The sequence below is a fragment of the Nesoenas mayeri genome, assembly GCF_963082525.1.
Source record: "Nesoenas mayeri genome assembly, chromosome: 19".
Taxonomy (NCBI): domain Eukaryota; kingdom Metazoa; phylum Chordata; class Aves; order Columbiformes; family Columbidae; genus Nesoenas; species Nesoenas mayeri.
Window position 1 is genome coordinate 12,719,092 of NC_137568.1, and position 13,699 is coordinate 12,732,790.

The window sequence follows — 13,699 nt, forward strand, 5'->3', positions numbered from 1 at the left end:
GCCCCCGCGCAGCCCGGATGGCCCCGCCCCCGCGCAGCCCGGATGGCCCCGCCCCCGCGCAGCCCGGATGGCCCCGCCCCCGCGCAGCCCGGATGGCCCCGCCCCCGCGCAGCCCGGACGGCCCCGCCCCCGCGCAGCCCGGACGGCCCCGCCCCCGCGCAGCCCGGACGGCCCCGCCCGCCGCCGGCCCCGCCCACCGCCGGCCCCGCCCAGCTCGGCCCCGCCCACCGCCGGCCCCGCCCAGCCCGGCCCCGCGCGCGGAGCGGCGGAGGCGGCGCCGTGTCCGAGACGCTTTATTGGAAAAGTACAAAGTGCTCCCGAGACGCGGTACCGAGCGACACCCGCCCGGCCGCCCGCCCGGGCCCAGCCCGGGCCCGGCCCCGCCGCCGCCCCGGCCCGAGTCCCGCTCAGCCCACGGTGGCGGCCTGGAAGAGCTCCAGGAGGTCCTTGTACTCGGGGTCGATGAGGTCCGACGGCTTGTCCCCGGCGTCCGTGGTGGCGTCCAGGCTGGCCCCGAGGGAGATGAGGTACCTGCGGGACAGCGGCGGGGGCTGAGCCGGCGGGGCGCCCCCGCGCTCCCCCAGCCGCGCTGCCGGGCCCGGGCAGTCCCGAGCGCTCCCCGCAGCGGCCCCTCCCCGCGGCTGCGGTTCCCGGGGCCGTGCGGCGCAGGGGCCCCGGCGCGGCCGCACCTGGCGATGTCGGCGTGGCCGTCGCTGCAGGCCATGTGCAGGGCCGTCCACCCGTCCTCGTCCCTCTGGTGGATGTCGGCGCCGTGCTTAACCAGGAGCTGCACGCAGGCCAGGTTTCCGGTGAGCACGGCTTCGTGCAGCGCTGCCATGCCTGGGCGGGAGGACTCGTGAGCCCCGGGCTGCGGGACGAGCTGTGGACACGGAGCTACAAGCGCGAGGCGGCCACAGCCCGGGCGAGAGGGGCCGGCAAACCCTCGTTAGCGGGAGATGGTGGGGAGAAACAGAGACTGAGGAGCTGCTGCCGGTGTCCGCTCCCCCTGCAGCACCAACACCCTCAGCCCCGCGGCCCCGGCCGGGCTGGGAGCGGCTGCCCGGCAGCACGCGCCCGGGGACACCGGGGGCTCCAGGGTCCTGCTCTGTCCGAGTTCCAGCAGCTCCTTACGGAGCAAGCGATGAAGCAATCGGGAGAGCAGGGGGAAGCCCCGGGGTCATTTGAGACGCTGTCTTTGCAGCCATGTGACAGCAGGAGCTGAAGCCAAGCACAAAAAGGGACAAATCCGGGCTCTGCACCAGCCAGCGGGGATCAGGATCAGGGCATTCCGCAAACAGTTGGTGTGAGGTTGGGTGCAAACACAACCCAGTGCCTCCCACAACATTGGTGCTACAAACGCCCAGAGCCAGCGGTGCGGCAGAGCGGGTGGAGGCAGGAGCCCGCGACGCTCAAGGCTCCACAGCCCGGCCCGTACCCGCGGCCCCGTGTCCAGGTCCCACCGCGCTGCGGGACGTGGTGACGCCGTGAAGGGACCCAGGGACCAGCCTCCCCTTTCCCGCGGCGCGCACGGGCCGGGCCGATGAGCGGGGATGTTGGGGCGCTGGCTCGGGGCTCTCGGGCCTCGCTGGGCGATTTGGGGGTACCTGCACCCCACCGGGGAGAAAAATGGCCGCATTCCACCTGTCACCCTGCCGGAGCCGCCCCGGCCCAGCGTCGGCCCCGCGGCTCTGCGGGGTCCCTGGCTGCCCCGGCCCAGCCGTCCCGCACACTCACCGGAGGGGTAGATGGTGTCCAGCGTCACCTTCCTGGCGCGGATGAACCTGCCCACCTGCTCCAGGTCGCCCTGCCTGATGTGGTCCTGAAAGACGACATCGTTGGGGAAGCGCACGGTGCGCGCGGCTCTCAGTCTCTGCGCGTAGCGGCTGCACCGGTGCCGCGACACCGGGTAAAGGTCCCTCATGCTGGCGCAGCCCGCAGCCCCGGCAGAGCAGCGCGGATGCGGCGCTGAAGGAGCCGCCGGCGCCGCTCAGTGCTCGGCCCTGCCGCTCGCTGCCCCGCGGCGCCGCTCCCTCCTGCCGCCGGGTCCTCCTCGCCGCGGTGCAGCCGCGGTGCAGCCGCGGTGTCCGTGTGCCGGTCGTGCGGGGCAGCGGCCGCGCTGTCCCTACAGCCCCATGCCACCGGGAGCAGCCGCGGGCACTCCAGCTCACCCGAGGCCCTGGCCCGGGACTGCCGGTTCTCCGGGGCCACCGCGTTTTATAGGCTCCTGTGGGCTATTTTGGGGACATGTAGCTCATGCTGTTTCCCATGACACTTGGTAATCGAGCCTCCCGCTTTCGGGCAGAACTTGGTGTCTCATCTTACCACCCACCTGTTGATGTGCCCATCCAGGGGTCACAGCTACTGCTGCTTTCGCATGGAGCCCTTCAGGGGAGCCCGAGGGCCTGAGAACAGAGCTCGGAGCAGCGAGTCCTCGCACACCCACGTGTGCTGGGGAAAAGGCACAAAGACGATGGCCAAGCAAGGGGAAGCTGGTCACGCCGCGAGCGGCCAGCACGGACGTGTCGCGGCCGTGGTGCCAAACACGGTCAGAGCTCCGTCACTCCCGGTGGTTGCGTCAGACCCGGGAGCAGAGCGCGCGGTGCTGGCGAGCGCGCGGCTCAGGCGGCAGCACCACCAGCACCCCGAGAACTCTCGCGCCCGTGCTGGTGCAGAACGGGGCGGCCGCAGCACCGGTGCGGGGTGTTTGTGCGCCGCCCCAAACCCAGAACCAGCTGCTGGGCGGGACGGTTCCTGCGGAGCAGCGGGGGAACAGCACCGCCTCAGACAGCTGCTGCCGGCCCCGCTCGCCGGCCGGAGCTGCCGACGGCCCGGGACGGACCGCCTTTCAGATCTGGCGGGGGCTCAAGCAACCACTGCTCCTGCACGTTTTTCCCGTCCAAGCCTGGTCCCTGCGGACACACAGGCACGTTGTGCTGTTACACACTGAGGGGGCTGCCCGGGCACATCAGGAAACGTCCCGGTCCCGCACGAGGGGGCTCGGAGGTTTGGTGCTGCCTCAGCCCCGTGTCCGGAGCCCCCACCCGGGGCCGGCAGCTCGCTCGGCCGCGCACCCAGACCGGCCCGCGCCCATTTGTCTGCTGGCGAACGCACCGATGTCTGTGAGCCCCTCTGCTCGGGTCGCGCCGGACACAGCGCGGTGCGGCGGGCGGCCGAGCGCTGCACACAGGGCTATTGTAGCCGGTTTCTTGGAACAGCGATTATCCGTGCGCGCAGGACGGCTGGTGGAGTCCCGCTCCGCCGAGAGGAGCCACCGCGGCCGAGCAGAGCCCGTCCGGGCCCAAGAGAGAACCGCCGCAGAGCTTGTTTACACAGCAACTGGCCCCGCAAAACGGACCTTTCTGAGCCGGGCTGGCCAGCCCCTGCCCGCGATCTCCTTCCTCAGCACCCGCTCCCCACCCCGACACACAGGGCGGCCCCGGCCGCTGCGGGTGGGACAGCACCAGGACGGGCCCCTGCCCGACACGCGGGTCACAGCCCTGCGGGGAGCCGGCCTGGTAACCGGGTGACAAACACAGTGGGCAGCAGCGAGTGCCCTTTCTGACCCCACGGTCAGCAATGGCCTGTCCGGCCCCAGCCCCACGCACAACTCGGCTCACACCGCACTCTGGCAGCTCACACCGCACACAGCTCACACCGCACTCCGTCGGCTCACACCGCACATGGCTCACACCGCACACGGCTCACACCGCACACGGCTCACACCGCACACGGCTCACACCACACTCCAGCGGCTCACACCGCACACGGCTCACACCGCACACGGCTCACACCGCACTCCGTCGGCTCACACCGCACACGGCTCACACTGCACTCCAGCGGCTCACACCGCACACGGCTCACACCGCACTCGCGCTGCCGCAGCCCAGCGCTGCACGACGCTCCCGTCCTGCCCCGGTGCCCGGGCCGAGCTGCCCTCGGCTCCACCGCGCCCTCCCCGGTGACATTTACAGCATGTTTCCTTCCACAAGTGCTTCCAGCAGTAGGTGCCTGGTTTGGAAATAGCAGCGCAGCTCAGCCCACGTGAGCGGAGCTCGGGCAGCCCCCGGTTCCCCGCGGGCGGGCTCCGGGGGTGTGGAGGTGCCCCAGCCGCCAGCTGGCGCGGGAGCCGCGTCCCTCGCCGCACCGAGCGCCGGCGGGTTCCTGCCTGCACGAGCTGATTCAATCCAGACCTGCTGACATTTTTTCCTTTACTGATTACACAACACGTATTTGTTCAGCCTCAGGTACCAGGCGCCACCAGCAGGGCCGGCCGTGCTCACCCAGCATTTCTCTCATATGGTGTTTAGTGGAAGTCTGAGAAAGCCGACAAACGCCATTTTGGCAGAGGCCCCTCAGGGTCACCCCAGAGCCCGATCCTCTTGTCGAGGTCAAACAAACTAAGTCTATTTCTGATAAAGAGACATAATAGTATTAAAATCTCAACTTTATTTGGCCAACAAATTCAATTCCCATGTTACTGTAGCGGCACGCTGAGAACAGCCTGACGGGGCTCAGGCCCCACGGCGCTCCCGCCTCCTCCCCAAAACGCGGCCACCACGCACCCCGGCTGCTCTGTTCTGTCGCCCCTCCCGCACCCCCCCCGCCTGGCCAGCCCCGTCAAAACGACGTTTGGAAAGCAATTGCATTTGATCGAAAGGATGGTGACAGCCGGTCTGGGGAGCAGCCGCAGCCCACGCGGGGTCCCCGCTGCTCCTGTCGCCTCCCGAGCCCTAATGCAGGGAAACATCTGCCCAGTGCCCGGAGAAGCGCCCGCACGCCCTGCTGCCGCCAGCGCGCGCGCCCCTCGCCGGAGCCCGACTGGAGGGAGTGGGGAGCACCGCGGGCCCAGAAATCAACTACAGGTTCAGTTGGGAAAAGAAGAAGGAAAGAGCTTTGTGGGAGGATGTTAGTGGCGAGGCTGCGGTGCTCAGCTGCCGCTCCGCACCCCGAAACGACAGCCCTGTACAAAAAGGAACAACACAAAACAAGGTGGGCCCAGCGGGCTGCGCTGGCCGCCCAGAGACAGATCTTGGGGAGCCGAGAGAAAGGAAGGAAGCCAAGTGTACAGGCAAGTGAGGGCAAGTGTTATTCTAAAAGCCAATCCCTGGATTTCCAGTCATTCACCTTCTGCTTTAAATCTTAATGGGTTTCTGACTCACTGGGCTGCAAAACAGCTGCCAGTTTAGTGTCTGATTTTGTGGGTGATGTAGATCAGTCTTCGCTTTACAATTCATCCTTCTGGATTTTCTGCTCATCTTCCTCGTCACCTTCCTCAAGGTCCGTTTCTTCATCCGTCTCCAGGTCCTCCAGATCCTGCACAGGGCAGACACAGCTGCTGGTTCCCAGCATCGGACCCGGGTGCAGAGCGGCCGCTCCCGCCCGGCCCGGCAGGCAGAGCACCCGCGGGCCTCCGCCACAGCTCCGAGTGCGGGACACCGGGATCGGACCCCGGCGCAGAACCCGCACCCGTGAGAGCCGCCCGGCGGGAGGCGCCTCCGGCTCCGCGCCCGCGGGAGCGCGCGGTGAAGAACCAGCCCCAAAGAACGGCCCTCCCGGTGCTCCAGCAGTTCGCACAACCGCCAGACACGGCTTGTGCCAACCTGGAGGCTGTAACACCAACAGTCCGCACGCATTTGTGCTTAAGCTGCCCAAGAACATTAATTCCGCAGCCAGGCTGCAGCTGCACGGCTCTCGTTCTATGGCAAAGGCAGTTTTGTCCAGCAACAACATCCTGCCACATAACCCCGGAGCTTGTTTAGGGTGAGGAGTCAAGCACAGCGCCCGGTCCAGCCCCCGCCCGCAGCCCGAGGCCCAGACGCGGTTCGGCGGCACTCACGTCATCGGCGGCCGCCCCGTCCTGACCGCCACTCTCCAGGAACTTCTTGAAGCCTTCCAGCGTCCTCTCCCCATTGTAGTCAATGACCTGCGCAGGAAAGAGACGGGTAATGGTTATGGGCACCGACAGAGCCACCGCCCTGGAGAGGAGAATTCTCGTTCTGAGCAAGAGTTCACATGCCAAGCAAAAGGGAATTTAAAAATTCACCTTCACCCATATGAGACGAAGGAAAACAGCTCAGCCACTAGACTTCAGAGATCACTGCAGGAAAGAACAGCCTGGGGATGAGCACGCGGGCCTCCGCTGCGCTCCCTCACGCGCTCCCGCCCCAAGCCTTCCTACAGCCCAGAGCTCCCGGTGTCCTGCAGAGGTGGCTGTTCCATCCCCGCTCAACGAGCGCCCTCCCCCGGCCTCGGCCAGAACTGCTCGCGCTCCCTCGGCACCGGGTCTGCTTACGTTTCTGCCAGAGCCGGCCGGGAAGAACTTGAGCGTGGGGAAGCTGTGGATCTTCACGGCCTCGACCTCGTTGGCGGTCGAATCCATCTTGGCAATGACAATGTTCTCGTGGTCCCTGTAGGTCTCTCCCAGCTTGTCCCAGATCGGAGCCAGCTGCTTGCAGTGACCGCACCAGGGGGCGTCTGGAGACAAGGCGACACAGCTGGCACCGACACCCCGCGCCAACCCCCGTTCACACCGACACCCCCACGCCAACCCCCATCCATCACACCGACACTCCCGTGCCAACCCCCATTCACACTGACACCCCCACGCCAACCCCCATTCACACTGACACCCCCACGCCAACCCCCATCCATCACACCGACACCCCGCGCCAACCCCCGTTCACACCGACATCCCCACCCCAACCCCCATCCATCACACCGACACCCCGCGCCAACCTCCGTTCACACCGACACCCCCACCCCAACCCCCATCCATCACACCGACACCCCCGCGCCAACCCCCATTCACACCGACACCCCCGCACCAACCCCCATCCACGCCGACACCCCTGCACCAACCCCCATCCACACAGGTAGCCCGAGTCGCGCCAGCCTCGCCAGACGGGTCCCACATCTGTCCGGCCGGGTCCCACATCTGTCCGGCCGGGTCCCCGCGCGGCTGCGGCTCTGCCAGGCGCTTTCCTGGCCATGCAGCTTCTGGCACCAATTTCCCGCCCGTTACTGGGAACCAGCTCTTGGAAGACACTTACAGAACTCCACAAAGACGTTCTTGTTCTCATCAAAAGCAACTTCTTCAAAGTTCTTGCCAACCAGGACTTTGACAGGCAGCTTGTCCCAGTCCTCGGGAAGGTCTTGACTCATCAGGTGGGGCTGGAATAAGAAGCGAAACTCACAAACAGGGTTTGCGACACAGCTGTTGGGAGCGTCCGCGCCCCCGGAGGAGCCGGGCTGAGCCCCGGGGCCGAGCGCGGCTGCGGCGCGTCAGCTGCTTCCTCCGGGCGCAGAGGGCCCGGCCCGCCCCGGCAGGAGCGGCGGCCGCCCCGCGGAGCCACAGCGCCGCGACCGTGTCCCCCGCACGGAGCCGCAGCGCCGCGACCGTGTCCCCCGCACGGAGCCGCAGCGCCGCGACCGTGTCCCCCGCACGGAGCCGCAGCGCCGCGACCGTGTCCCCCGCGGGGCTGAGCTGAACGGCCGAACGGCCGCTGCCTCCGGAGCAGAGCGGGATCATCTCCGGGCTGAGCCGCACGAGCTCGCACCTTCCACAGACCGTTGCCAGAAACAGAAACCGGATCAACAGTTGTTACCAGGAGGAGCCGACAGCGGCTGCACCGGCGCCAGCGCAGCTCACCCACCCGCAGCCTCACGCCCCAGCAGCTTTGCCTTTTGTTTCTCAGCACAAAGGCCGCCAGATACTCCGTACATTAATGGAAGGATTTTCATCAGAGGCCTCACAGAGCTCCTCACAAGGACCACTCTGCTTTGCTGGCTTAGCCAGCTTTGCCACCACACCATTCATTGTTTGCCACCGCACCATTCGTTGTTTACCTTGATCTTGCCCTCCAGGAACTTGTTGCAGAACTCCGTGATCTTGTCTGCTGTGAGCTCAGCTGATTCAGGTTTGTATTTGGTCATTTCTTCCTCCAGCGTGATCAGGCGCACAGCTGGACATTCCTCCTTCTTTAGGCCAAAGAACTCCAGAATCCTCTGGTTGTCGCTGTGGTCACTGTCGATGAAGATGAACAGGATCTTTGGAGGAAAAAGCCAAAGGCAGCGTGGTGAGGACGAGCATCTCGCGCCTGCGACACTTCACGCGCACGGGCAGGAGCCGATCTGGCCCCTCGTCCTGTGCCCAGCGCCGGAGCCACACGCGCAGGGACCCGGTGCTGCTGCTGGTTACGGCCCAGTCAGATTCACACCCACAGGGAACGTCAGGAATTAACTGTTGTTAATTCCACGGTTGTGCGAGCCAGGAAGCGCTCGGTCATCGGCCGCTGCGCCACGCAGAGCGCCGCGCCACAGCCTCCCCAGTGCGGGAGGACGCGGACAGCGCTGCGTGTCTCTGCAGGAGGGGGCACTAATTACCCACCCAAATCCGTCTCACCTTCCCTTTGAAGTTCCCTGCTGCAGTCTTGAAGTTGTCCAGTTTCCCCTGATAGTCAGACACACTTTTCGGCAGGAACAGCAGAATGTGAGTCTTGATCTCTCCTCCAAAGATTTTCGGAGCAGTCTGAGGAGTAGCAAATGAAGTTTATTTTTGGAAGAGCGGTAAGCCGGTGTCCAGGTCAGCTTGGCTCCGCTATCTGGAAGAGCAGAGCAGCCCGCAGGCCCGCTCCGAACAGCGAGCTGCTGCCTCCCTGCCCTGCGCTCCCCACTTCTCCGGAGCCCCAGACCTGAGGCAGCTCCAGGACAGAACCGGAGCACAACGCTCACCGTCCGTTCTCACAGCCGCTGTAGAAAGAAGCCGCACCAAGCACCAGACCTACCTGTTCAGTGAACTCTATGACCAGAGGCAGCGCGTTGGACTTGATGAAGTTCAGTAAATTATCTTTTGTGATGTCCCCTTCAAAGTTGTTACGGCCTTCATCAAACTGCAAAACCAGGTATTGTCGCATTAGAGCAGTTCCCTGCGCCGCTTCCCCGACCGCCAGGACACATCCCGCGGTTACTGCCGCGGAGTTCCGCCTCCCAACCAGGTCACCGCGCGCTCGTGTCAAACCTGGCCCGGGGTGTCTGCAAAGCCCCAGCGGCAGCCGGACAGCTCAGCCCCCAGCACCGTGCTGCGGTCACCAGCGACGAGCGGAGCTGGTCACCGGGGACCGGCCGGCGCGGGACGGAGCAGCCGCGCTGCAACCACGGCGTTGCCAACAGCACCCAACAGCAAAGGGCACCGCACTGCGGAACGCGCCTCGCCCGGTGCCGGGGCCGGTTCGGCCTCTGCCAGTGACAGCAGCGCCGGTCTGACACACACATTGCGCCACCAGTGCCGGAGCCTTTTTATCTGGGACACCACCCGCAGCCCGGGCCGGGCCCGGAGCAGCGCGGCACAGGACGGCAGCGCCGCGGCACGGCACGGCAGCCCCTCGGCACGGCACGCTCCCGGTGCCGGGCAGGGAGCCTGCTGCTGCAGGAGCTCAGCACCAGCAGAAAAGCTGAGCAAAGCACCTAACATTGGAAGTTAACCTGGTAAATGCTTTAAAGAGCACTGGACATCACCTCAGCGCCTTCACCACGGTTGTTCAAGGTCTCTGTGAGGCTGGACAGCACACAAAGAATGAGAAGGACCAGCCAACCCCTCTGAGGTCAGACCCAGAGACCGCAGGCAGCGGAGCCGGAGCCCAAACCACGATTTTTGGCGAGATAAGCCATGTGCTTGCCGCGCCCTGGCATTTGGTTCCCGCTGCGCTCATTTTCACCCTGGTTTGTGGTGAACGTGTTGGAGAGCTCTGACAGCGCTACCGCGACACCAGAACGGGAGCGGGGGAGGCGGCCGCAGTCCCGCGGGCACCACGTCCCGTTGCTCCCCGCGGAGCCGTTGGCAGCGCCCGGCGCAGACCAGGGCGCCCGTCCCGATAAAGCGGCTCCGAGGACAGAACTGCTTTAGTTCCAGACGAACCCAAGCTGACTGTGCTTATGTGCCTCTACCGTCAAAGACAGGTCGTGCCAGCGCCACAGCGCTTCGGAAGCAGAGGAAAACGTGACGGAGCCCCGAGGACGTCAGGGGTAGAGGATAACACATCAGACCCAGTCAACAAGTCCATTCTACAGAGCTGACGTGACAAAGCTTACAGGCAACTAAATCAAGCCCCAGAAGCGCAGCTGCAGTCGGCTCCAGAGCAGCATCTCTGTTCGGGCTTCAGTGTTCACCAAACACGAGGCAAAGTCTCCGCAAACAGCTATTTGGGCCCGTTAGCCGCCCGCAGGGAAGGGCAGGGCACGGGTGGGCCTCTCCCTGAACATCCCCAGTTTCTAGTTGCAAACCCCGGCATTTCCAGCTCATTAGCCAGATAAGTTACCGGCACCCTCGGCCACACCGACCGAGGGGCCTGGACTGAGAATTCCAGTCTAGAAGCTCCCAACACCACACAAGTACCTGAATTACAATTTCAGAGGTATTAGAATCAAATATGCTGTTTTAGCTGAATAAAGGCTGAAATAAGGATGAATTCAACTCTTCAGCCTGTCCCCAGTTGGTCAGACTGATGACTGTCATTAGGCACAGATTTAACCAGTTAGAACCAAAGGCAGCCCCATGTGCACCACCGCCAAGCCTAAGGAACTCAACTCATTTTCTCAAACCGAGGATTTAATCCCAGGGACCGGGATTTTAACAGTGAGAGGTACTGGCAAGTTTATTTCTGATCCTGCAGGTAGCCAGTGTCCCTCTGCACGTAACCCCGGGAACCTCCCGGGGGCTCTGTGCCACGGCACCCGCGGCAGCGAGAGACGGAGCCGCTCCGGACACGGCCCGTTGGGCCCCAGGACGCTCAGAGCCGCTTTGCTGAGCCAGGCAAGCACGGAGCAGCACAGCGAGCCCTTGGAACTTGGCTGCTGTTCCCTTTAGGGCCCTTCGAATCCGGGGAGGGGCACGGGAGGCCTCACCGGGCACGGCCAGGGGTGCATTCCAGATTGCGCCGGCCCTCACCGCGCAGCTGCCGGGCGCCGAGGAACGGGGAGACCAGCGAGGCGGCAGCACGGCCCAGCGCCCAGCAGTGAGCACCGCGGTGGGACAGAGCAGGCGGCCGAGCGCGGCCCCACGGGGGCTGCCCCGAATTAGAGACAAGGAGGGGCAGAGGACTCAACCCAGCGCTCGTACCTTCTTGAAGAGCACCACACCATCCCCGCTCAGCTGGTACTTGGCGAAGACGTCGGCGCTGGAGGAAATCCCGAAGGGAATGTCGTCCACGGCCTCTGCGGCCGACAGGAACTCCTTTGCAGCCTCTGACGCGGAGTCCTGGGGAGGAAGGGACGGTGTCACCCGGGACACAGCACGAGCGCCCCAGAGAACCGGCGGATCGAGTGGGGCAGGACGGCGAGTTTCACAAGCACGAGCAGCCTTCCCAGCCGCCGGGGCCCCGCGGAGCAGAGCGCGGGGGAGCCCCGGACACGCCGGAGCTTCAGGCGGCAGCACAGGCTCTACCTTGAAGAAGCCGATCACCACCACGTCGCTGGACTCCAGCAGCGCCTCCGCGGCAGCGGCGTCTGCCAGGGCGGTTGCGGCCGGGCCGGTGCGTTTCTTCAGCCAGCTGACGATGTCGTCTGCCTCCCGGCCGGCTGCGCACAGATAACACTCGGTCACTTTTCCCCGATAACGTTTAAGAACAGACCCCTGAGCTTCGAGGCCGTTGGGCGGTTGGCCACGTCAGGAGAAACCGAGATAGCGTTTACGCAACTCTTCCTTTCACTCCTGATGCAATTAAGCTAATCTGCAGTTGTTAAGCCAAGGTACAAGGGGCTCTGTCACTCCTGGCCTAAGCACGTTCCTAAACTTTGACCAGCGACGCGGCGCTGCCGCTCCTCAGCATCCTTGCTCCGCTGGGACCCGGGGCTGTGCGCCGGGCCGGCGCTGCTCTGGGCCGCACGGCCGCCTCCCGCCCCTCGCCGGCCCGCCCGGTGGCTTTCCCGCTGCGGGGCCGCAGCGCCGGGCGATCCCTCCCGCCCCGCTCCCCCGGACGCGGCCGCTCTTCGGCCCGCGGAGCGGCGGGACGGCGCCGCTGGGCCCGCCCGCCCGGCAGCCGCTGCCCGGCCCGGCAGCCGCTCACCCGTGTACTCCTTGGGCGCCGCCGCGTCGCCGTTGCGGAAGAACTTGATGGTGGGGTACCCGCGCACGCCGAAGCGCTGCGCCAGCTCCGCCTCCTCCGTGGCGTCCACCTTGGCCAGCCGGATCGGCGAGCCCTCCGCGCGCAGCTGCGCCGCCGCCTTCGCGTACTCGGGCGCCAGCGCTTTGCAGTGGCCGCACCACGGGGCGTCTGCGGGACGGGCGGTCAGCGCGGGCACGGCCCCGCCGGCACGGCCCCGCGCCCCCCGGCACGGCCCAACGGCCCCCCCGCCGCCCTCCCGCCCCCCCACCGCCGCCGTCCCCGCCCCCCCACCGCCGCCTCCCGCGTCCCCTGCCCTGGCCCCGCCGCCCCCCGCCGCCCCCCGCCCGGGCCCCGCTCACAGAACTCGACGAGCAGGAACGGGTGCTCCGCCAGCGCGCGCTCGAAGGAGGCGGCGCGCAGCACGAGCACCCCGTCCGCGTCCTCCTCCGCGGCGCGCGCGGGCAGCACGAGGCACAGCAGCGGCAGGAGCGCGCGCAGCCCGGCCATGGCGCTGATGGCGGCGACTCGGGACGGGCCGGGGGCCGCGGCGCCGCCTCCGCTTATAAACCCGCCTCCGCCGGCCGCCGCCGCTCCCCATTGGCCGCGCCGCCGCCGCCCGCCATTGGCTCGACTCGCCGCCCTGTCCGACGCGCGGCTGCTATTCGCCGGCGCGCCGGGCTCGGCCCCGCCCGCCGCCGCGGATTGGCCGCCGGCGCCGCTCCCCGCCCGCGCGCCGCCATTGGGCGCCTTCCCCGCTGCGCGGCTCGCGATTGGTCGGCACCGCCTCCTCGCGCGGCCGCGGCCCTCGAACGTGGCACTCGGGCGGCCCCGGCGCGCGGGCACTGCGCGTGCGCGCGGCCAGGGGCGCGTGGTGGTTTCTGACTGGACCGCGTCGGGCGCCCTTTGACCCGGCCGGAAGGAAAAGAGGCTCTTCCGGCGGCCGCGGGGGGAAACGCGCTCGGGGCACGTGACGCTGGGGACACGTCACGGTGGCGCGAGGCCCCGGGCGTGCCCGGGACCGGAACCCGCGGACACCGCGAGCGGAACCGGAACCGGAACCGGCCCCGTGCGCAGCTCTGGCCGCTGTCCGCCCGGAGCTCGGTTCGCTGTCCCCGCGTGTCCCGGGGCGGCGGGGCCGGGCCCGGCAGCACCGACGGCACCAGCGGCCGCGCCAACCGCCGCCCGGCTGCGGCGGGGCCGCCAGCGCGCGGGGTCCCGCGTGCGATCACGAGCGCGGCCGGGACCGGCCCCGCGGCGGCGCGGGCACCGGGGGCTCTGCGGGGGGTCCCAGCGCCCCGCGCCGCAAACCCCCGCGGGCTCGCGCCGCGCAGCAGCGCCGCCCCGCCCCCTCCGCTCCCTCCGCTCCGCCCCGCCCCCTCCGCTCCGCCCCCTCCGCTCCGCCCCGCCCCCTCCGCCCCGCTCGCCGCGGCAGTTCGGCCCCGCGGGGCCCCGGGCAGAGCCGCGCGCAGCCGGGGCCGCTCCGCCCGCAGGAGCCTGCGCGACCGCCCGGGCCGGGGGCCCCGAACAGCCCCGGGAGCCCCGAACAGCCCCGGGGGCCCCGAACAGCCCCGGGGGCCCCGAACAGCCCCGGGGGCCCCGAA

General features: G+C 67.5%; 2 protein-coding genes across 2 annotated transcripts; both read right to left on the bottom strand.

The window, feature by feature from the left end:
• Window positions 1–407: 407 nt before the first annotated feature.
• Window positions 408–1,921, bottom strand: PPP1R27 (protein phosphatase 1 regulatory subunit 27; the record flags this gene model as incomplete). Its single annotated transcript, XM_080356702.1, has 3 exons — window positions 408–531; window positions 690–840; window positions 1,735–1,921. 3 exons carry the CDS (start codon window positions 1,919–1,921, stop codon window positions 408–410), a joined length of 462 nt encoding a protein of 153 aa, XP_080212828.1.
• Window positions 1,922–4,608: 2,687 nt separating this feature from the next.
• P4HB (prolyl 4-hydroxylase subunit beta) lies at window positions 4,609–12,632 on the bottom strand. The gene is made up of 11 exons (XM_080356413.1): window positions 12,458–12,632; window positions 12,060–12,266; window positions 11,438–11,571; window positions 11,114–11,251; window positions 8,784–8,888; window positions 8,402–8,527; window positions 7,846–8,046; window positions 7,050–7,170; window positions 6,293–6,474; window positions 5,837–5,923; window positions 4,609–5,313 (listed from the first exon to the last, which is right to left on the bottom strand). The coding sequence occupies exons 1-11, from the start codon at window positions 12,603–12,605 to the stop codon at window positions 5,224–5,226; spliced, it is 1,539 nt and encodes a 512-aa protein (XP_080212539.1). The 5' UTR covers window positions 12,606–12,632; the 3' UTR covers window positions 4,609–5,223.
• Between the last annotated feature and the right edge of the window lie 1,067 nt (window positions 12,633–13,699).

Excerpts from the sequence above, each read along its gene's own strand:
- P4HB (XM_080356413.1), bottom strand. The coding sequence starts at position 12,605 with ATGGCCGGGCTGCGCGCGCTCCTGCCGCTGCTGTGCCTCGTGCTGCCC. Across the intron at positions 8,889-11,113 it reads GTGTGGTGCTCTTCAAGAAG|TTTGATGAAGGCCGTAACAA; the intron begins GTACGAGCGCTG and ends CTGGTTTTGCAG. Across the intron at positions 6,475-7,049 it reads GAACGTCTTTGTGGAGTTCT|ACGCCCCCTGGTGCGGTCAC; the intron begins GTAAGTGTCTTC and ends CCTTGTCTCCAG.